The 21,913-nt window shown below is 48.9% G+C and overlaps 8 protein-coding genes across 8 annotated transcripts; 5 read left to right on the forward strand and 3 right to left on the reverse strand.

The window, feature by feature from the left end:
• Positions 1-206: 206 nt before the first annotated feature.
• On the forward strand, positions 207-1,886 carry K441DRAFT_582150 (uncharacterized protein; the record flags this gene model as incomplete). The annotated part of the gene is made up of 1 exon (XM_067644449.1): positions 207-1,886. One exon carries the CDS (start codon positions 207-209, stop codon positions 1,884-1,886), a length of 1,680 nt encoding a protein of 559 aa, XP_067499418.1.
• A 2,858-nt stretch (positions 1,887-4,744) lies between these two features.
• Positions 4,745-6,359, reverse strand: K441DRAFT_667047 (DUF1746-domain-containing protein). The gene is made up of 2 exons (XM_067649754.1): positions 6,007-6,359; positions 4,745-5,944 (listed from the first exon to the last, which is right to left on the reverse strand). The coding sequence occupies exons 1-2, from the start codon at positions 6,237-6,239 to the stop codon at positions 5,167-5,169; spliced, it is 1,011 nt and encodes a 336-aa protein (XP_067499419.1). The 5' UTR covers positions 6,240-6,359; the 3' UTR covers positions 4,745-5,166.
• Positions 6,360-6,460: 101 nt separating this feature from the next.
• On the forward strand, positions 6,461-7,532 carry K441DRAFT_667048 (uncharacterized protein). Its single transcript, XM_067649755.1, has 2 exons — positions 6,461-6,664; positions 6,748-7,532. Exons 1-2 carry the CDS (start codon positions 6,621-6,623, stop codon positions 7,301-7,303), a joined length of 600 nt encoding a protein of 199 aa, XP_067499420.1. The 5' UTR covers positions 6,461-6,620; the 3' UTR covers positions 7,304-7,532.
• A 963-nt stretch (positions 7,533-8,495) lies between these two features.
• Positions 8,496-9,394, reverse strand: K441DRAFT_581881 (ras-domain-containing protein; the record flags this gene model as incomplete). Its single annotated transcript, XM_067644433.1, has 5 exons — positions 8,496-8,846; positions 8,906-9,097; positions 9,159-9,185; positions 9,244-9,263; positions 9,322-9,394. 5 exons carry the CDS (start codon positions 9,392-9,394, stop codon positions 8,496-8,498), a joined length of 663 nt encoding a protein of 220 aa, XP_067499421.1.
• Positions 9,395-9,612: 218 nt separating this feature from the next.
• Positions 9,613-12,250, forward strand: K441DRAFT_618824 (phosphoinositide phosphatase-like protein). The gene is made up of 3 exons (XM_067645846.1): positions 9,613-10,001; positions 10,060-11,807; positions 11,860-12,250. The coding sequence occupies exons 1-3, from the start codon at positions 9,797-9,799 to the stop codon at positions 12,028-12,030; spliced, it is 2,124 nt and encodes a 707-aa protein (XP_067499422.1). The 5' UTR covers positions 9,613-9,796; the 3' UTR covers positions 12,031-12,250.
• A 239-nt stretch (positions 12,251-12,489) lies between these two features.
• Positions 12,490-14,124, reverse strand: K441DRAFT_689777 (FolC bifunctional protein; the record flags this gene model as incomplete). Its single annotated transcript, XM_067652332.1, has 3 exons — positions 12,490-13,869; positions 13,924-14,045; positions 14,100-14,124. 3 exons carry the CDS (start codon positions 14,122-14,124, stop codon positions 12,490-12,492), a joined length of 1,527 nt encoding a protein of 508 aa, XP_067499423.1.
• A 176-nt stretch (positions 14,125-14,300) lies between these two features.
• Positions 14,301-15,150, forward strand: K441DRAFT_667052 (uncharacterized protein). Its single transcript, XM_067649757.1, has 3 exons — positions 14,301-14,571; positions 14,661-14,847; positions 14,909-15,150. Exons 1-3 carry the CDS (start codon positions 14,318-14,320, stop codon positions 14,933-14,935), a joined length of 468 nt encoding a protein of 155 aa, XP_067499424.1. The 5' UTR covers positions 14,301-14,317; the 3' UTR covers positions 14,936-15,150.
• Positions 15,151-17,489: 2,339 nt separating this feature from the next.
• K441DRAFT_699538 (DNA mismatch repair protein Msh6) lies at positions 17,490-21,856 on the forward strand. Its single transcript, XM_067653166.1, has 7 exons — positions 17,490-17,860; positions 17,915-17,952; positions 18,014-18,182; positions 18,344-19,566; positions 19,620-19,727; positions 19,780-20,847; positions 20,919-21,856. Exons 1-7 carry the CDS (start codon positions 17,530-17,532, stop codon positions 21,600-21,602), a joined length of 3,621 nt encoding a protein of 1,206 aa, XP_067499425.1. The 5' UTR covers positions 17,490-17,529; the 3' UTR covers positions 21,603-21,856.
• Positions 21,857-21,913: the final 57 nt, after the last annotated feature.

A 21,913-nucleotide genomic window follows, 5' to 3' on the forward strand; every position in this document is an offset into this window, starting at 1 on the left:
CTTCAACTGTTTTCGCTCTGCCTTATACCCACAGTCCTTACCCCTCGCGATATCCAGGCCCCAATCCCCCCTCATTCTTGCCCTACACCGACTCAAAGCCCCGCCTGGAAGACTCGCCTCTACCGCGCCAAGACGAGGGGATAACAGGAAGGGAACGCCCATGGTTGGGATATCGAGGCCAGGGGAGCTCCGACGACAGGATCCTGATGTCGCATCCGAGACCGTCAGGATCTCAGTCAAGCTCTGCGAACGATGGTACTCGCAGATCTGCTCAGAATGCTCCTGAGACCTCGCCTGTCAATAGTCGCACCACTACTACCCCTTCGTTTCCGTTTAATACTCAGCATGAGGTCCAAGGCAGGGCTGGCACTCCCATACCATCGTTGAACCAGATGTCTCCCACTCCACCAGTCCCATCGTTTGACAGACGGAATACCAGGCCTCTAGGAGTTCATTCAATACTGAATCCTCAGTCGGAAACGGCTGAACAGCGCGGCAGAAGGCGTAGCGCTGCGCAGATGGAATCGCCTTCGCCCATTGACTCAACTCCTGCCCAAAGTGTACCCTCATTGAGTCGACCAACGAGCGTCGACTCCATGCAAGAAGATGCAGCCTTAACAAGGCAATTTCCAGGCCCAGGAAGAGGTGGATCAAGGCATATTTTGAGCCCACGATCTCCGACGATCCACCGCACCCAAAGTTTAAGCGTTCTTAACCCTCCAACTGGAACCATTGACGCTCATCAGTCTCCATTCCTTTCCCCAGGTCCTCGTACGTATATGGCTGAGCCTGGAACTTCGCAGGCACCACCACTTCCAGCGCCTCCGGCAGGCGTACGAACTGGATACAATTTCCCACCTCCTCCAGCACCAACGCCTCCATTACTTCGTAGTGATCCAAGACGTCGAAGTATCGGATTCGCACAATCCGGGAGCGCTAGTCCAATGACGTCTTATTCGCCCTATAGTCAGCCAGGGCAGACTACTCCGGCTGGGCAGTACGAGCAGTCTTCGGGACCAACCCCCCCTGGATCTTATATATCATTGCCGAGCAGCACTTTGGGTGGCCAATTACATTTTAATAATCCACCGTTGACGCTGGAAACCGAACGCACATATCATGGCATTCCTGTAGCGTCTACTGGTCAAAGTAGTTACCAAATTCTGACAGTGGAAACGCAACAGGGCCATGCAATTCAGATTCCGGTCGACGTTCAGGCAGCTTCCAAAGTCGCAGATGAGAAGAGAAAGCGGAATGCGGGAGCGTCAGCACGTTTCCGGGCGCGAAGGAAGGAGAAAGAAAAGGAGGCCTCGACAACGATCGCGAAATTGGAGCAGCAGCTGCGTGATTCCACCGAAGATACGGAATTCTATAAACGGGAGAGGGACTATTTTATGCAAGTTGTCTTCCAAGCTCCAGGCGGAGACCGCCATTTTCCGCGTCCTTCATCCCCACGCCATCGTCGGTTGTCGGCTCCCTCAAGCGGGCCTCCTTCGACCAGTGGAAGTGGATCCGGTCCATATTCCGGTTTTTCTGAGCCCCCAGAGCACCGTGAGATGGAGCGCAACGTTCGCAGGAGAACTAGCGGATATCTTCCGCCATCGGCCCCAGCGCCAGTACCGCATTCGGGTCCTGGCTCACAACAGCAGCCTTACACCACAACAGCATTTCCTCCAATCGTTCCAGCACCACAGCCCGGACAGCCCCTTCAAGGCAGTCGTGGACCAAACCAACACGCGGACGTGCGAGATCAACGGCAGCCACCGGAATCTTCACACGCACCACCAACCCCACAAAGGCCGGTTCTGCGTGACCCGTTCGCGTCAGAACCAAGATACGACAGGAGCTGGCCTCCTGGGCCAGGACGTGAAGGTCATAGGCAGTAGCAAACATGCTGTACTCCTTCCCAATTATAATGTCGATAATTTGATTTCCCCCCCTTAACAGATGTACAGCGAAGAGCTGCATATTCTAGGAAGTAACTGCTAGTGTGAATAACTACATCAATACATACATAACCATACGTCTTCCGGTACTCGATTTACGGATCGTTTCGATCGATGGGCTGGTTCGAGCCGGAGCCTACCCAAGAGTAACCATTCATTGATAGCTGTCATATTCTGGATTCCAGGAGTTTCACGGTAGCATTCGCATATCGTCCATCCTTTATTTTTCTGGGTTTCTAGCAGCTTCATCTGTCGGCGTAGCAACCTTTGGACCACGGTCGCATACCATTTCCTTTTTGCACTGAATTTGATACCCTTGGCGAAACAGCGGCGGCATTTGTGCATCATTCCTTAACTGCGTTTTGCTTTGCTCCTGCAAGGACGGTGTTGCACGGTGTGGAACAGCTGGAGGAAGAATGATATGCGGCGCATTTGCAATCTAGTTTTGGCTGCGAGCTTTACAGCAAGTCTGCTTTGCTCCCTCGTCCTCATTCCCTCAATGCCTTTCCTTATCTCATTTCCTCGATTTTGCAATATACCCCCGCACGGGCAGTACCATACTTCCCCCATTTTCTTCCACCTCCCGTTTGCTGCATAGAGATAGAAAGACTACTTCAGACCCTCGCGGGTCGCATCACCCAGTATTTTTTATTTATTTATAAAGATTATATTTTTATCTTATTTTTATACTTGTATTTACTGAATAAGCTGGCTTGGAATTGGAATGGATATGGAAGTGTATCATAGCGATCTTACTATACGGTTTTAGGGGATACAAATAATCCCGGAAGAGCTATAACAGACCAAACGGTTTCACAACCACAGACATTGCCGATAGCGCCTTCTCCAAAAGTTGCTCAACGTATATCAATGGTCATTACAGGTTTCTCGTGACCTGTCAATGTATTGCAAATCAACGGACTGCAGGTCCAACCATGGTTTGCAAGTGGAATGTGCCGTGCGTAAACCGTCTCAAAACATCCCTGTCTCCCCGCCGCCGTTTGCCTCGCCCGCTGGGCTCATCGTTCACGAAGCCCGAATTCAGCCTGTTTGTAGATCAAACTTCCCGTTATATATCTCGGACAGCGCTAGCAGTGCCGATCTGCAAACAGGTTCTCTGAAAACCAGAGATCTTTTGCAGGCGTCCGCGACGCTTGAAAGCCCTGTTCCGCAGATCGGCGGCCCAACCTCAAAGCATAATTTAAAGCAATCCGGGATGTTGGAAACTAGGGAGTGAAGGAGGCGTGTGTTCCGATGGGCTGAGATCCGTAAATAGCCACTGCTAGTTGAAATCTGCAAACTCGATTCTAAGAAAATTGCACGAGGTATGCATGCGCAACGGGGACTGCAGCGACGTTGGGAATCCAAACACCTAATTTGAAGGGTTTCTAGCTAGCACCCCCCGGCTCAACACTCTCTCTGTGACTTCTACCTGCACCCGTATTTCGCTCCACCTCGCCACCAACACCAGACGTTGACGCCCAAAATCCTTCTGAGGCGAGCGTTGAACCTCAACGGACGTACGCAGCGCCACAGGAAACCCCACCCGAGTGCCCCGCCCTCCGCCCGCGAGTCAAATCTGCATAGCCGAAAACTCTCCCCCCAGGAGCTCCCGGTCAGCATTTGCACCAGAAAATGCTACCTCTCTGATTCGCCTACGCAATTTGCCTGTCAGGTTTGGTCAGACAGCGAGACCGTCCCCCCAGGCACAGATTTCCCCGCCTGCAGCGCGCACCGCATCGCGTGCTCCGTGCTGACTTAGTTGGACAGCGGATGATCTCTTCTTTGACCCCGGCCACAGATCGTGCCCCGATTTAGGCAAGTCCACAGTCCAGACGGCGCTGATCGAGACAGAGCTTCTCGCCGCTTAAGACCTGGTTTTGGGCATACGGGAACAAAGTGTGCCCAAAAAGCCTAAAATCATCGATCGTGAGATGGATTGGCTAGTTTCGAAAATGCTTGAGGATCCTTTTGCGCTCGTCCCGCGCTATATTCCCAGCACCGGGGATAGACGTCGTTGCAAAAAGCGTGGGGAACAAGACCGGTGCCAAGGCATCCCACGCGTGGTAGAGATCAGCCTTGTTCTAGAAGGAAGGTGATCTGTTTTTGCTGCTGTGCCCAATTCGGATTTACAATCTGTATGAGGGATATTCGAGAAGTTGGAAATTGGGGGTTTTATAAGCAACAGTAAGCTCAAGGAGAGCAGTAAGGAGATCTCCATGTGCGTAAAACGAACCGGCAAACTGTCAGGTAAAGCTGGACTCGGAGTGAACTTTGCATGGTGATGGCTATCTGAACTGCGCCTTGACGTGGAGATCCCTGCATGCGGCGTTTCCGCGAAAAGCGACGTTGGCTGACCACGGAGAAGGCAGAAAAATTAAAATCTCGGATTTCTTTTTAATTTTCCTTTGGCGTTTTTCTTCGAAAATTCCCCACAGGGATGACCCTGCGGCCGCTTCTGTGGCCGTGCCGTCCAAGGGACATCATCCGAGAGCGGGGCGAGAGGGGCGGCGCTTATGCGCGTGATGTGCGATGTGCGATGAGCGACAGGGTTTAGGCTTGGATTATTATGCAGTGGAGTGGGGTCGGGGTGAGTTGCAGTGTTTCATGGTCATGTGAGCACTAGCGGCTCCAATCCTTCTCCTCAGGGGTGTTTCCGTAACATTGGAAGTTTGGGGTTGGCTTATTTGGGTGGGGCTTGGGCTTGGGGCTTGGGGCTCGGGGCTTGAGGGCTAGGTTGGACCGAGACTTGCAGACGTTAAGAGCACGTGAACACCAATGTGATGAGATTGTCAATTTTGCGTGGAGATTATAACATATCATTTGCTAGGAATCTAATGTTGGTGGCTGACGTGGCGTCGGGGACTTTTTTGAACGAGGGCGTCCGACAGATGCGGTCCGATCGTGTGTGACGCATGCGTCGTCTTCCTGGAAGAACGCGGCTCGGGTCGAGGCGGCCATTCAAATGTTCTAAAATCTGGTGCGGCGAAGCATCAATAATCTTATGCAGCCTGTCCCGGCTTGATTGGATGTCAACTGCGTGGCTGCATCTCAGCATCTCAACATCCTGGATCTTGCAACCCGTCCTGCAAGATTGCGGCGAGGTTGCGCCTAGATGGAACAGTGGAGATTCGATGCCAAGGCATGCGAAAGACCCTTCTTTTTGATGTGTGGATCTCAAATCGTCTACTGTGGTGACTAAGACAAGGCTTTGCCTTGCTCAGCCACCCCCCAGCTGCATTCGAATAGAAGCACGCAATCTCCTCCCAGACAAGTCTGTAGCTAACCCGGCCGAACTGAGAGGATTTGAAGCATTCACAACACCATCTGTGCGGGCCTGTTGGTAAGCTTGATAGTTTCGGTGCTCTTGAAGGAGCGTGTTGATGATATGCAAATCCGCTACGATAACCTGCCCGGAATTGAGCGCATCGAGAACATCTGTACTTGATGCTGATGAGTTGCTGCTGGTTTCTTGAGGTGAAAGAAGCAGCCCGTCTGGACCGTCCAACCCTTGACCGATATTAGACAGCGTGTCGGCGCGCCGCAGAACTCCGCGTTCTTCTGCGTCAGCATCTTGATCTGGGTGTGTTGTTCCCTCTATGGGTTCCGGTGGGCGGGCGGACTCTTCGTTGGCTCGTGAGCCCGTGATTGGTGGTAGGTTGCGTCTCAGCTTCCGTCTTTTGACATGCACTGACAGCATCACAAGCTGGAGGAAAAGCATGCAGATATCAAGAGTTGCGAGATGTAATTTCGATGTGGGACCTTGCTGACCAATAAAGTCTATCAGCAGCCCGCCATGCAGATAACCCCTCGTACCTTCGCCGGCTGATGGCCGGGAGAAGGTCAGATGAAGAACAAAGCAACAGATAAACGGGAACAGGATTAAGGGAAGAAATGCCCTGTGTTCATCTAGTGACGGCAAGAAAACGATGTCGGGAAGAGGAGTGAGGAGGAAGAAGTGGAAGAGGGCACGCGTGAAGAACCAGAAGAATGAGCAGCTGAGGATTCCACGTGCAAATTAGCCATGTTTCTATGTTTTGTGCAAGGCTGATCGACCTACTCCAAATAATAAATAGTGATGAGTTCGAGGAATATGATCATATCCAGCTCCTGCAGAAGGCCATCAAGGAAGTCTATACGTTTTCTCTTTGCTCTTATCTTCCTTTGTCCTAATATTTCTTCCTCTGTCGCTCTATCTCCTCCTTCGTTGCCCGTCGCGTGCTCAATTGGATGAGGGGCGCTGTCGTTTTCATACTGCGGATGCGCCGTAGACGACGATGCCTCACCGTTCATGGCGCGTCGGGAGGCCTGGAGCTTGCTTGACCATGAAGCTCACGATGCGATAGACCGGAAACGATCCGTGAAAAGGTGGACTGGTCACTGATAGCTGTTCACCTCTCACGTAGATTGTAGACGATGTTCGAATCTAGGTCGCCGGGAAATGGAAAAACAGAAAGTTCCGGCAAGCCGAGGGTAAATGGTGACGGTCGAGCTTCAAACGTCAGAAACAAGGAAGCAATTCCAACTTTGACCAAATCTGTTGATACAAGCGTATTTTGTGACGACTAATTAGTGTTCAACTTATAATTTGTTGCAATTACCGCCGCTCCAGACCGCATCAATTCCGCTCACACGAGCTCTCCTGCACGCCCGTACTATTACAACCCCTCTCTTATGGCGTCTGACGCGCCCCTCCCATCCTCCTTCGATGGAGATGAGTATGTGCTTCTTATTACATACTCGTCATATATCTGGTTTTCTTCCCAAATTAATCTAGTCAACTTACTAATATTCACTATAGGGACTTCTACTCCGAAAACCGGTTGCAAAAACTCACGCGCCGCCTCCGCGAAGAACCCTTGATCCCCCTTGGTTGTCTTCTTACTGTCTGGGCCCTCGTCGGTGCCACCCGCTCCATCCGCCGTGGTGACCATGCGAAGACTAATATTATGTTTCGCCGTCGTATTTATGCGCAAGGATTCACATTGGTGGCCATGCTAGTGGGCAGTATGTACTGGCAGAAGGATCGCGAAAAACGCAAGGAGTTCGAAGGAGTTGTGGCAGAGAGGCAAAGGGCAGAGAAGAGGGAGAAGTGGTTGAGGGAGTTGGAAGCTAGAGATGAAGAGGAGAAAGCGTTTAGGGCTATGATGGAGAGGAGAAATAGGGAGAAGGAGGGACCTAGTATTAAAAAGGTCATCAACCAAGTCAAAGGCGACGCCGAGAAAAAGGCAGGGAAAGATGCGGGGCAGGATGTAAGAGTGGTAGGGCAAGTGGAGCAGAGTAGTGTAACTGAGGAGAAGGAGAAGGAAGAAAAAGGAGTTTTGCAAGCAGTAAAAGATTTAATTGGCCGGAAGTAGGAGGTTCGATGGATGAATTAAAAAGAGTTGAAAGGAAAATCTAGCCAGCAAGAACTGGAACTAGAGTTGTATGAGGCCCTGCATTGTGCTTCGGCGAACATTTTCCTTCGCTGTATATATTGGCATTACAGCCGCGTCGTGTATATGGGCGCACTTGAATAGGTTTGGATAGTGGGAACTTCACTCAACAGTAAATATTGAACACCCGAAGTTCCTGTTTCAAGAATTTATAGCATTAAAATGTACATGATTTAGTTTGACCTCTATTCCATCTCAGGATCCTAGTGATAATCCTTATGAATGGCCGAGGCCATGTAGGTAGACTCATCTGTCTTAGCTTCACGTTGGGCTCGCCGACAGTAGCCAAGATGAATGTTCCCCCGTCGCTTGTATTAAGTTATTGCCGCGACCCTGCGGCTTTGTCGAAGCGTGCTTGCGTTGGGTATTGATGTAGAACGCGGCTAACTTTACAATGGATTTCCCATATACTAGTCTTCTACTCTTAGAAGAAACTTGCCAAATAATGCGCTTTAGAGGAAATGTCGAGAACGGATCGGGGGTCTACTATTAATGGTGGATAGAATTTAGCAGAATGCCTGGAAACCTAATCGCTTGATGTCTTGGACAATACAGAAACCGAATAGGAGAAACACCCTTTATGGGATGAGATTGGGGGTTTTAAGATCGTAAGAATACTGGGCCCAGCATTTCTTTCTGTTCATCACTAAAATACGATAGAACGATTGTGTCCGTTTCTATGATGAGCTGCTCGTTTTTACAAGCACAAGTGATGATAAATTTAGAATCCGATAAAAATCACTCACGAAGCAGTCCCCAGGAGATATCAAAAGCTTGTTCTGTAAGACTGATAGAGCATGGCCACGTGCCAATAATACATTCACCAACTCCACAAAAATGTCAGAAATGCATATAAAGAATGGGCCAAAACTATGGGAATCATTAGAATTTATTGGCAGCTTTCGAAAACCCGTATCTCTTAAAACCACGCCTATGCTCCAAGAACCTAAGAAGTCGGCGAGAAGAGGCCTGAATGGAGAAACCGAGTGGTTACATTCCCTAATTTGCCTCTCGGAGATGCCCTCTGTACCCCACCCGCTAAATGTTGGAGTACAGGTAAGAATCGTATTGACGAACAATCGAGTAAACCAAACGTAGCACACCCATGTAGAGGCTAACAGTTGCAACCTCCAGGGCCTTGTGTTTGGTTTGCTTCTGGTCTAAGGTTGACTCCTTGGCGGTGGGGTCCTGATCTGATGTTTCTGGGACCGGCTTGGTCCAGTGGTAACTTCTTTGCGATGGCAGTGAATAGTTCTCGCACATTTTCTGCGGTCTTCGCAGATGTTTCAAAGAATAGCAGGCCTGCCTCTTTGGCGTATTGTTCTGCGTCCGCCGCCGAGATCGCGCGCTTATCCGGGTTCTCTGTCACTAAATCCAGCTTGTTTCCTGCAAGAGCGATGATGATATTCTCGTTGGCTTGTCGTTGGAGTTCCTTTACCCATGCTTTTGCTTTATCTAAAGATGACTATGCGAACATCAGTACCGGAGCTGGTAATATGCGGGGATAAGAAGGATTAAATGTACGGCTTGTGTAATGTCGTAAACTACAACGGCGCAGTTCGCGTTCCTGTAGTACATAGGTGCTAATGACTTGTACCGCTCCTGTCCGGCTGTATCCCATATCTCGAACTTTACTGTGGTGGTTTCGTCGAGTGCGATAGTCTGGGTGAGAAATGCTGCGCCGATAGTTGACTCTCGATAATCATCGAATTGATCCTAAAGTACACATGAGCTTTTATTTCCGAACATAATTCTCCTACAATACGCTCCTACTTACTTTAACAAATCGTAAGACGAGTGAACTCTGTATTCGTTTATCAGTTCGATGAACGTGGCTGCCTGTCAAAGCGGGTTAAACGAACCTTTCCGACAGCAGATTCGCCTGCCGACATGTTAGCACAAACTTGAAGCAGTTGCACGCGTTTTGTTCGGATTTATACCTAATAGTACCAGCTTGAACTGGGCGAACCTAGTCCCCCCAGGGCGAGCGCCTTGCTGAACCCTTGCTGCCATAGTCTGGATATGTGGAGAGCGAGAAGGTTGGTAGGAGAGTGATGAAGAGGGAGACGATATGTGAGGTAGCGCGGTTTAGATGGAGTTGAAGGGTTCGTAAACGAGAGCAAGGACGCGGATGGCGGATAAGCGGTCGTTGACGAATCTTGGTTATTGTTTGAAGGTAAATGAAAGGTTAAGCGCGATGTCCCGGGGCTCGGAGGAACTTCAGCCTCTCCAGCAAGTTGTCGTCATCCCTCGAGATGAAAACAGGCAACTTGAATAAACAACACCACAACAACATCACCGTATCACTAATTCGAGTCCTCCTAGAAATTTTATCTCTTCTAAGGGTTGCCAGCTTGGTATCTCACAGGCAAGGGAAGCCATCTAGCAGTGCATTAGCCATTTCACGAACCTGCAATGGCTGCAGCCCTACCTTTCCGGGACATCAACGTCCATTCCTCCCCGTCGCATTATGCATTCTCCTCGCCATCATCTCCCTCTTCTCCGACCTTGGTCGTAGATCGGCCGTCTGGGGACTTGAGGCTCTATGACGGGAAGCTGCTGGGATCGAAGAGAGTTTCAAGTATCGCTGGCATCCTAGGCATGATTAAACTTCGATTAGGTATAGTAATACAATAACGCAAACCGTAATATAGCTTGATGCTAATTAACTTGTTTAGATAAATACATTATCGTCATTACTAAAGCACAACCCATGGGAAGAATCAAGGGCCATATGATCTATAAGGTTGTTACAACAGAATTCCTTCCTCTTCGCGAACGCCCTCTGCATGACCCAGATGAGGATACTTACCTCTCACTCCTCAAAAATCTACTGAAGACAGGACCTTTATATTTTTCTTATACTTTCGACATTACGAATAGCTTCCAACGGCAAGCTCAGAGCGATCCGTCTGTCCCACTGTGGAAGCGGGCAGATGATCGATTCTTCTGGAATAGATTCATACAGACGGATTTGATAGATTTCCGGGCTGGGAATGGTAGTGGGTATGGGGTCAGACATTCCATCGGACAGCAGCCAGATGTCGACCCATATATTTTGCCAGTCATGTTCGGGATGATGGAGATCAAGAACACGTCAGTTAAGGGCACTCCTCTGACCTTTATTCTGATCACTAGGCGGTCGAGACACAGGGCGGGCACACGATACTTCTCTCGCGGCATTGACGAAAACGGGAATGTTTCAAACTTCAACGAAACGGAGCAAGTAGTTATTCTGAACGATCAGGCTTCTGGCGGTCTTGGAGGTTTTGCTGGGAGTGGCTCCTACCAGAACGGGACCACCACGGGCCAATCTGGAAAGGAAGTTCAGGTCCTGGCATATATGCAAACTAGAGGAAGTGTTCCTGTCTACTGGGCCGAAGTTAATACCCTTCACTACGTGCCAAAACTTCAGATTAGAGGAGTAGAAAGCGCAGTTCACGCAGCGAAACTGCACTTTTCAGAGCAAGTACGGCTGTACGGTGACAATTGGCTTGTCAATCTGGTTAATCAAAAAGGGCGAGAAATACGGGTGAAAGAAGCATATGAGCAAATGGTCAACATTTTGGTGTCCTCTCCTTCTGAGAATATCGAATCGGACAACATTACAAATGAGAAATTTCATGTTGTCGAGCCAAACCAGGAGAAACAGGCTTTCGATCATCTTCACTATGTCTATTTTGATTTCCACAACGAAACTAGGGGTTTGCAGTGGCATCGGGCTAAGCTGCTAATGCAGCGATTGGAGGAACCGGTCTTAAAACATGGGTATTTCCGTGGAGTGGATATGCCAGGCGATGCATCCGGTCGTATGGAGGTACGCCGACAACAATCAGCCGTCGTTCGGACTAATTGTATGGATTGCCTTGACCGGACCAATGTTGTCCAAAATATGCTTGGACACTATATTCTCAGCAGAATGTTGATTGATGTTGGCATCCTAAAAGAAGGTGAGAATGCTGAAGACGACGTCGCCTTTGGGTTTGCGTTTCGCAATATGTGGGCCGATAATGCAGACGTCGTCTCAAAATCTTATTCCGGTACTGGTGCTTTGAAGACGGACTTTACACGAAGCGGCAAGCGGACAAAAGCCGGCATGTTGCGGGATCTGAACAACTCCTGTACTCGCTATCTACGGAACAATTTCGCTGATGGGCTACGGCAAGATGCTTTTGATCTCTTTTTAGGCGCCTATCTACCTTCCAACTCTGGGATCGGAAGCAGCCTTCTCTTTACCGACCGAAGGCCACTATTCATCCAATCCATTCCATACATCCTTGCAGCTAGCATTTTCTTCGTCCTGGTTGGTTCTTTCACACGCCGAGACCCAACCGCTACAGTTTGGCCACTTCGGCTCATCATGATACTTTGCTTGGGCCTTGCCGCCGCTTGCCTGAATTTTATCTGGACCCACGGGACCCTCTACGTATGTCGCTCTTATAACCGACGTTTACGATGGAGAGCTAACATACACTTAGGTCAACTGGCCAAAACTGAACACGCCGCCATGGGCTACAGAAGGTTATCAAGACGCTCTGATCCAGGTTAAGAACAACCCTATCACCGGGCCGTTGGTGAGCAGGCATGAGAGAGGTAAGAGTGATGCTAGGCCGGGATATCTTGAGGAAGGGAAGAAGAGGATCGAATAACGAAAATGGTTAGCGCGATTGCGGTAACATTCTATTCAATTAATCCCAGAGTTAGCATTGCTGTTTTCACTAATACTCGGGAAATTCATGATAGTCGAGTATCCCTCCCTTAGCGTTACGAAAAGAGTCAGTTTAATCAATGTTCCGATCGCAGTAGCCTTGTTCCTGTGACTGCACTTTGGAAGTCTTGCGTCATGTAGTCCGGGAACCCCCCCCCCCCGTCCTTACAGAGTTCGAACTTGAGAACAGAACATTTCCCCGGGAAGGTGCTCAGATATAAGCGGGTTCTCTTAGCGATAACTATGATAGGCATTTACAGGTAATAATAAAGCTTGAGTTAATCATCCAAAAAGTTGAGGTTTAAGCTCGAATCTAGTTGAATTGGAACGGCTTAAAAGGATACTAAGGCCCATCTACATGGTGAAAATAATACAAACCGCCAGCTACGTTCTAATACAGCTATTTCTCACTTTCCAACACTTCAATGGCTCCGCCAACTAGATGCAGACTCCCAGTAATCAATACCATAATGTCACCGCCACCTTCCCACGTCGCTGCTATTTCTTGTGCTTTGGTAATGGCCTCCTCGATGGTTCGCACAACGCTGACTGACGCACTATGGTCGATTTCTTCCCATGTTGAGGCAAGGGCGCGTTGCACTGCTAGAGTGTCAACATCAGATTTATTGGTATTGAGAGAGATGAGATCGGGTTTGTAGCCCGTGCTAAAAGTCTGATTCGTCGTGAAAAACACGTGAGTGAAAGGGGAAGTGGAGGTGGAAAGTCCGCTTTGGAGGGTGGTGTAGAGCGCGCGGGCGAGAGCGTTGGCATCACGAGTTTGTTGGTTAAAGATTAGGATTATTGGTTTCTGTGCTTGACGCGAGCCGTTCGGTGAAGAAGCGGAGATCTGCTCAGCAAACCAGCGGCCAGAAACCTCAATGCTGTCAAGAGTGTGACCGCCGTCAATGTGCCATGCGATACCGCTTTGTGCATCACGCCGGACCTCGCAGCGTCCAGGCCACTGCACCTGTTCAAGGCCGCGCTTGAACTCGGCCGGGAGCTGAATGTGTGGTGTTACTGTAGGATCGGGAATTGAGGTGTATCCAATAGCGCGCAGATGGGCTGCAACAACAGCAATAGCAAGTGACGCGTTGGTTTTCTGGAAGTCGGCTGAGAGTCCCAGCTTTATGGAATCATTCTCGAGATCTGGATGCCGCTCGACTACATGCAATGATATCCCCTTCTCCGCAGCGCGCTCACGAAGTACAGTCAGTGCCTCAGCGGGTTGAGGAACCGTAAATGCTACGCTATCAGGCTTGAAGATGCCTGCTTTGTGCCATGCTATTTCTGGCAATGTGGGTCCCAGCATAGAAATATGGTCGATACCTAGGTTAGTTACTGCAGCAACGGTAGGGTGAACGAGGATATTTGTACTATCATATTCTCCCCCGATGCCGCACTCAACGACGGTGGAATCTACGGATTCCTGGAGGTAAGCATGCAGTGCCATGAGGGTGAGGTAGCGGAAATAGACCGGCTTGCTGCCAGATGCATCAGGAGCGATGTTTGAGGCCTCCGCGGCGGCTTCGAGTCGATCCCATACTTCAAAGAAGTATTTAGCGAAATTGGGCTCGGAGAGAGGCTGGTTGTCTATCTGGATGCGCTCGCGGACGAAGCGAAGATGTGGGGATGTGTAGAGACCGACTCGATGGAGTTTTGGGGTTGATTGCTCCACGGTAGGAAGGTATTGAGCTAGAATTGAGGAGATAAAAGCGCTTGTGGAGCCTTTTCCCTTCGTCCCCGCAATATGTATAGGTTTCAGCCGGTCAAATTCGGAGGGCTGGTAGGGTCTTTAGCAGAGAGTAGAGGGAGAGGTTGCTCGGGAGCCGCACACCTCGTACCCTATCTTCCGACACCATTCAATCATCTCGGGTATTGCATCCTTGTTCATGCCTCGCCCCGATTTACGAATTGCGTCCACGATGGAGAAGTTAGACTGCAGCGTGTTGAGCGCGGCTACAGCGGCCTATAAATGATAAGCAAGATTCCGCGGCCACGATAGATATATACTTGCACTGTAGTCGCGGTGCTCCATGATTGATGACGAGTGAAACAAACGGGCAATGGCTGAAGAGGAAGAGAGCCGCAACTTTCTTCGGGCTATAAACATAGGCGCATGTCGTTGGGAGCTGGCAGAGCACTGGCGATCTGCTGTCAGACTCTCGGACGGAAAAATTAGATGCTCAGCAATGATGTTAGCCCTGGCAAGTGCCACTAACAACCACACCATGAAGTACCTAGTCTTTCTCGCTCTGACTCTCGAAACCGTCTCCGCAACGGGAACTTCGACTAGCGATTTTGCGGCTCCGTGCTATGGGACCGCATTGCCATCTCTGCCACCATCAACTGCAAATAGGGTAATTCCATGGGGAACAGCCGGCATTACCTTTGCAAATGGGTCAACCTGCTGCTCTAGTCTTGATCAAGTGCGGGCCGGAATTGATGCTGTAGATGACCAGTTGCTTGAGCTTCTGAGCCAGAGGTGAGGTTTCTGCTCTCTTCTTGTTAGTGAAACGCCAAAAGAGGAGTATTTATATGAAGGTTCCATCCGGCATTCTGACTATACATCAGAGCAGCCTTCGTTCGGGAAGCAACGCGCTTCAAGGCTACTCGCGACACTGTCGATGTGCCTTCGAGAGACGTTGCAGTCATTGACGGGGCCGTGGAAGATGCACCATCTCACAAGCTTCCCCAAAACATTGCCAAATTAGTGTTCACCGCCATCATCAACGCGAGTGTCCCATTTGAACTCTGCATTGTACGTAACCGGACCTCGGGTTACTCCTGCATGTCGACTATATGCTTATCTATTTCCAAAGTTTGATGAATTTGGCGCAGGATGCTGAGCATATAAGATCATCGCAATAATCCTACAGACCTTCCAACATGACCCCTAACGTTTAAGCGCTCAGCTTTTCTAGAGGATACTTCAGAACAGCCTTAGGCGGATTCGACATTATGAAATCTTCCAATGAGAGTTTCCAGTCTACTGATTAATTTTTGATTATTTTATCCTGCTGCGGTCTCATGTTGTGTCTCAATCCACACACATCCTTTGCCTAGCCATTATCCAACTTCATCTTCTGGCTTCTTGTCCTCTGTCTGAACGAAAAGAGCAGATAACTCATTTTGCCAGAGCAATGCCAAGTCATTCTACCAGCTGTTGTTCTGCATTTCGGAACCTGCATGCATTCCAACAACTGACCTCTTGGTGGCTTGATCTATTTCCTCGGTCTTTCGCATACAAAACACCTCGCTCTTGTACCACCGCACTATCCGCCGCTCAAGGAGTGATTCGAACCTCCGTGGTGAGCAAGTTCGGTTTCTGCAAAAACTGCTATGCTCAAACGCTTCAGTCTAATTTCTCCCAATGGTTGGACCGCGAAAAAGGCGTTTAGTCCCAATTTTGTCCCATAGTGGCTGTTCAGGGTCAAAACCCAACGTACGATGAAGAAGTCGATTTCAATGTCCATGCGACGTTGAATGCTACTGTCAGGGAGTGAGAGAATTCCTTGTATCACATCCATAATAATACCGCCGGCCTGGCGGTCCAAGAGCTGTGTTATACGTCGTAGATTAGGCCGCCAGACGGATGTACCAATTCCGCATCTTCCAATATTTTGCAACATCTAATTGTTTCCTGGTGTACACAGCCATCCCGTATCACATTTTAAGAAGCCATTTGGAGGTGCTAAACGTGTCAGGATTCCCAAAGAAACAAACTGACGCCCAGATCGTTCCATGCGCGAGATAGTGTTCCGTATATTCGGTCTGGAGTTGCTTATTCGTGCCAAGAAGACTGAGTTCCGCGTTCACGACAGATATATCTGGATTTCGGCATGTTCATCTGCAAATTTGGGTAGTGACAAGGGAATCCAGTTGTTTTGCTAGACAAGCCAACATATGGATGACCCATGGAGCGTGGTGTATCTTCAGCCGGCGTATATGATGTTGCGGAGCTCGCGTAAGAGGCCAAGGAAGTTTTTTGGGCTTCTAAATTGCCTCTTCAGCATTTCCAATTGCACTTGCTGTGCTACCAGTAGCGCATAATATCATTGCCATCTTTAGCTTCTCGATTGGGAGGGTTCGTTGAGGTGGAGGGTATCGGTGTCGACATATATATATAATTACATGTATGTCATGTATTTATCAGCGTCCCTCAGTTGCTTCGACTACTCCAACTCTAAGCAGACGAGTTGCGGCTGGCTTACCACCAGGCCCACGTACCCTTCCCGCAACACCCCCAATATAGCAGGCATTGGAGGATGCAAAAAAATAAATCCAGAAAAGCTTCGCGCGGCTAACAGAAACTTTGACACAATGCACATAGTGATATATAGTTTCTGAGTGGATCATACTATTCACACCTAGTATGGTTAATCTTATGATTGCGATCCCGAGGCCCCATGTATCTGAAAGCCATAGATAGGAGACTCTCACCCGGAGAAAAAGGTGGCCGATATTCGTCCATGCGCCCGCACTAAAATCGTTCAATTTTTCTACCTAGCTAGTACCTAGTCATTAGTCCGCAAAAAGCTCCTGCAGGGGTGTATAAGAGCACGCGACTGATTTGCGTACTTTAATTACCTTATAAGAAGGCATTGTGAGGTGTGAGAGTGGTAATAAGTGTCCTGTTTACATCAAAATAGTGTGAACAGACTGCGCTCGCTTGGTGGGCGCACGGACGAATATCAGCCACCTTTTTCTCCGGGTGAGAGGGAGAGTAGCCCATCGCTTAACCCGCCAGTGTCCATCTAGTAGATGGTCCGTGCGAAACACCAGAATCAAAACTACGCGTATAGCCTACATAGATTTGATGAATATATTACTATCAACTATGCCTTTTAATCGTACTTCCAATAATGCAGATCTTGTTCAACTGACTTAACATAACGTTTAACTGAATCGGGTTGCTAAAAACCCACCACCAGAGCCGTGGCCGTTGCCTAATTTTGCACCTTTTTAGAGGCCTCTGCAAGCGCCAAGGACTCATTTTAGGTGTAAAAATATATCAGATTCCGTTCTGCAGAAAGGACGAGTGTCGGCTACCTCATATTAAGCGACTCAACTCTAAGGAATAAGCTATATAGATTATTTTATATGACATTTAGTGGATCAACCAGTCTCATTCCTGAGCACAGCAATTTGATCCTATTGAAATGATTGGCCAAATTCTTATCGATAACAGATGGATCCAACGTGGCGGGTTAGGGGATAAGTTAGTCATTGCAGGGCCAAATTCAGAGCAGGGCGTGACAAGCGGGCCGGAAATAATTTTTGCGAGGCTGGCACGTACAAAATTGCCAAGGCAATCAACGCGAACGCGTCCCCTGTCGGGTCTTTCGTCAAGAGGTCGCGATCCCAGCTCTCCACTCTCCCTCTTTCCATATTCCACCCTCACTAACAACCACTCGCCAATTGCCTTCCTTCCTTAGCAGATATGGCCCGAGGAATTGAAGGCAATGAGCTATCAACACCACGACCATCTGCTTCGAAAAAACAGGCTCCTAGCTCGCAGTCCAAGAAGAATCAGAAATCCATTCTTGGATTCTTTCAAAAAAAGTCTGACGCTGGTTCAAGTCCTATTACTAAATCCTCCCCACCGGCGGCTTCCCCAGCAAGCACGATTCGAGCTCCCATTAGCAAGAAGATCTCAGCCGGTTATGATTCCAGTGCGGCATTGACGCCAGCTCCAAGCAGCGATGCTCCTGAGCCGTCTAGCCCAGTGTATAGCGAGAGTGACGATGGAAAAGGGAAGAATAAGGAGAATGGTCTGCTATCACCTGTAACGCCTGCAGGTGTAGGAGCTGATAGTGTTTTGTTAGAGGTAGCAGGTGTTTCTATGAGCAGCCCCATCAGAAAGGTAGATATCCCATTATCCAGATACGTTAACAAAAAGCTTAATCTACTCACCTTTCATACAGGGTAAGAAGGCTGTAAATTATGCTGAGTCTGATGACGACGATGTTTTCCACCCAATCTCCTCCAACGCTACTGGCAGGAGAGCGTCCAAACGAAGAAAAGTGAGCCTAGAGGATTCAGATGACGAATTTGGATTCGATGCTGCCACGGAGGATGCTATGCTAGAGGGTGGTACGTATCACTACCCTACCTCTTCCTAAGCTTTCTTATTTGACGTGGTCCTCATTCACAATAACTTGCTCTTGCACTGGAAGTATGAGAGATGTATTGACTGTTTTACCTATGGCAACTCTATCACTTGATACCTGATGACATTTCTAATGCTCCACTAGATATGGACGATTTTATCGTGCCAGATGACTCCGATGAAGAGGCAATTGTACCACAGAAACGAAGACGCCAACCGGAGCCACAACCACGAAAGAAGTCAATTCAGCTGCCCACTCGACCGCCTCCAGCTGATGATGAGGATGAAGATGATGAGATGCCTACTGTCTCAACGGCACAGCAATGGACTTACGACCCGGAGAATCTTGAACCCCTTAAACCTCGCTCAACGGCTGTTCCTCAGAAGAAGACAAAAGCAGACAAGGGAAAGCAGAAGGCTCACGTCACTGAACCTGATCAGCGATATCCATGGCTAGCTAACATTCTTGACGCGGATCGAAATCCCCCTGGCCACCCGGATTACGATCCCCGTACAATTTATATTCCGCCGTTGGCTTGGAACAAATTCTCGCCTTTCGAGAAACAGTATTGGGAGATCAAACAGAAGTTTTGGGACACTATTGTCTTCTTCAAAAAGGGCAAATTCTATGAGTTGTACGAGAACGACGCTACTATTGGTCATCAACTTTTCGACCTCAAGCTCACCGACAGAGTCAACATGCGGATGGTTGGTGTTCCCGAGGCTTCGTTGGATCAATGGGCAAATCAATTCGTGGCTAAGGGATTCAAGATCGCCAGGGTCGATCAGATGGAGTCTGCTTTGGCAAAAGAAATGCGCGAGAGAGACGGCAAGAAACCTGGCAAGCCACAGAAAGAAGAAAAGATTATAAGACGAGAACTTGCTGCTGTTCTTACCGCAGGTACTTTGGTGGATGGTGGTATGCTTCAAGATGACATGTCAACATTCTGCGTTGCGATCAAGGAGATCGAGCAGGACAATCTTCCCACTTTCGGCATTGCGTTTGTTGACACCGCTACTGCCCAGTTCCATCTCTGTCAATTTGTTGATGATATTGATATGACAAAATTCGAGACATTTGTAGCACAGACTCGGCCCGGAGAGCTGCTCCTGGAGAAGTCCTGCATATCTGCAAAGGCATTGCGCATCCTCAAAAATAACACAAGCCCAACAACGCTTTGGAATTATCTGAAGCCGGCAAAGGAGTTCTGGTCGGCAGACATCACCTGCCGGGAGATTGATGCAAGCGACTACTTTGTATCCCCAGATCGGGACAATATTGAAGCCTGGCCGTCAGTGCTGAGAGAAGCGCGAGACAAGGAGCTAGTCATGTCTGCATTTGGTGCTCTATTGCAATATCTGAGAATGGTGAGTAATGCGGTCCTCCCTATAACTCAGGGCATTGATACTAACTCAGTTAGCTGAAAATCGAGCGAGATCTCGTCACTTTAGGTAATTTCTCCTGGTACGATCCCATTAGGAAGGCTACTAGTTTAGTTCTCGATGGTCAGAGCCTGATAAATCTTGAGGTGAGAGTCTCAACTTTGTCGAACCAATTCTATGAGTACTAACTAAATATAGATATTTGCGAACACCTTTGACGGCACTACTAATGGCACCTTGTTCTCTATGCTGAATAGGTGTATCACACCCTTCGGAAAAAGGATGCTTCGGCAGTGGGTGTGCCACCCATTGGCTGACCCGACCAAAATCAACGCTCGCCTAGATGCTGTTGATGCTCTAAACGCCGATACTACAGTAACTGAGCGCTTTACTTCATCCCTTGGCAAACTGCCAGATTTGGAACGACTCATCTCTCGTGTTCACGCTGGCCGCTGCAAAGCTCAGGATTTCCTCAAAGTCCTAGAGGGATTCGAACAGATTGAATATACTATGAGCATTCTTAGCGAATTCGGTGCTGGAGATGGTGTTATCGGGCAACTTATCTCGTCCATGCCCGATTTATCTGGGTGTCTGAACAAGTGGAAATCTGCATTTGACCGTGAAAAGGCTAAGCAGGAGGGGATCCTTGTCCCCGAGCCGGGAGTCGAGGAAGATTTCGACAACAGCCAGGAAAACATCAACGAGTGTCTTGCTGGGCTCGACAAGCTCTTGAAGAAAGCAAGGCGTGAGCTGAACTCTACGGCGATTGTATTCCGGGATAACGGCAAGGAAATATATCAACTCGAAGTACCAGCTAAAGTGAAGAATGTCCCAAAGAACTGGGACCAAATGTCTGCTACGGCAAAGGTTAAGCGCTACTACAGCCCTGAGCTTCGCAAACTAGTACGTGCGCTTCAAGAAGTACAAGAGACACACGGTCAAATTGTTCGCGAAGTCGCGGGGAGATTTTATGCCCGGTTTGATGAGGATTATGCCACCTGGCTAGCTGCCATCAAGATTATCGCACAGCTGGACTGTCTCATCAGCCTAGCCAGAGCATCTGCTTCACTTGGTGAACCAAGCTGCAGACCTGTTTTCGTTAAGGATAACAGAACCGTCATAGAGTTTGAGGAATTGCGCCACCCGTGCATGTTGACAAGTGTGACGGACTTTATTCCAAATGACATTAAATTGGGTGGCAACGCTCCGAACATCGACTTGCTCACCGGCGCCAACGCTGCTGGCAAATCGACAATATTGCGGATGGTATGTCTTTCTAAATTTCCTCTGTACTTTATAGCCCTCTATACCGACCAAACACAACTGATTCTTTTTAGACTTGTATCGCGGTTATCCTAGCCCAAATTGGCTGCTACCTCCCTGCTACCTCAGCCCGCCTCACACCCATTGATCGCATTATGTCACGTCTAGGAGCCAACGACAATATCTTCGCTGCTCAATCGACCTTCTTTGTCGAGCTCTCTGAAACCCAGAAAATTCTCTCAGAAGCAACGCCTCGCTCCCTCGTCATACTCGACGAGCTTGGCCGTGGAACATCCTCCTATGATGGCGTGGCTGTTGCACAGGCTGTTCTGCACGATATAGCCAGTCGTGTCGGGTGCGTTGGCTTCTTTGCCACTCATTATAGAAGCTTAGCGAGGGAGTTTGAAGCCCATCCTGAGATTGCGGCCAAACGGATGCGGATAAGAGTGGATGAGGAGAATCGTAATGTGACGTTTCTATACAAATTAGAGGATGGAGTTGCGGAAGGCAGTTTCGGCATGCATTGCGCCGCTATGTGCGGGATTCCAAAGAAGGTCATTCAGAGTGCGGAGTCAGCGGCGAAAGAGTGGGAACACACGAGTAGACTGGGCGAGAGGATGGAGGTGGAGAGAGGCGAAGGGAGATGTTATGTACCGCTAGGTGTTCAGAGTGATATTGCGTGGGTGCTTAGGGAGGGGCTAGAGGGATTCGGGACGAGAAGCTTGGAGGTTTTGATGAAGGCGATCGAGGCGTTGTAGAGACTGACGTGGAAAGATTTTGAAGAGCGCAGATTTGTAACAAGGTGATTTATACCAAAGCACGTGACAGCATATTAGTCGCGCTAGTTTCTTCGGTGTAAGTTTTCTAGATTCTTACTCCTGGGCTTTTAGTGTATAAGCGGACCGGGCGGCGCTGGAGGGGTCTATGTTTTCGCATATTCTTCGAGTGCCCGTAAAGTGGGGCTTCGGTGTCAGATAATTATAAAAGGCATCTTGGTCTTACGATATGTCCCCCCTTGACTTGATTCAATGCTACAGATATTTGTGTCACTTCATTATAACGTTTATCG

Source organism: Cenococcum geophilum (genome assembly GCF_001692895.1).
Source record: "Cenococcum geophilum 1.58 unplaced genomic scaffold K441scaffold_52, whole genome shotgun sequence".
Lineage (NCBI taxonomy): Eukaryota > Fungi > Ascomycota > Dothideomycetes > Gloniales > Gloniaceae > Cenococcum > Cenococcum geophilum.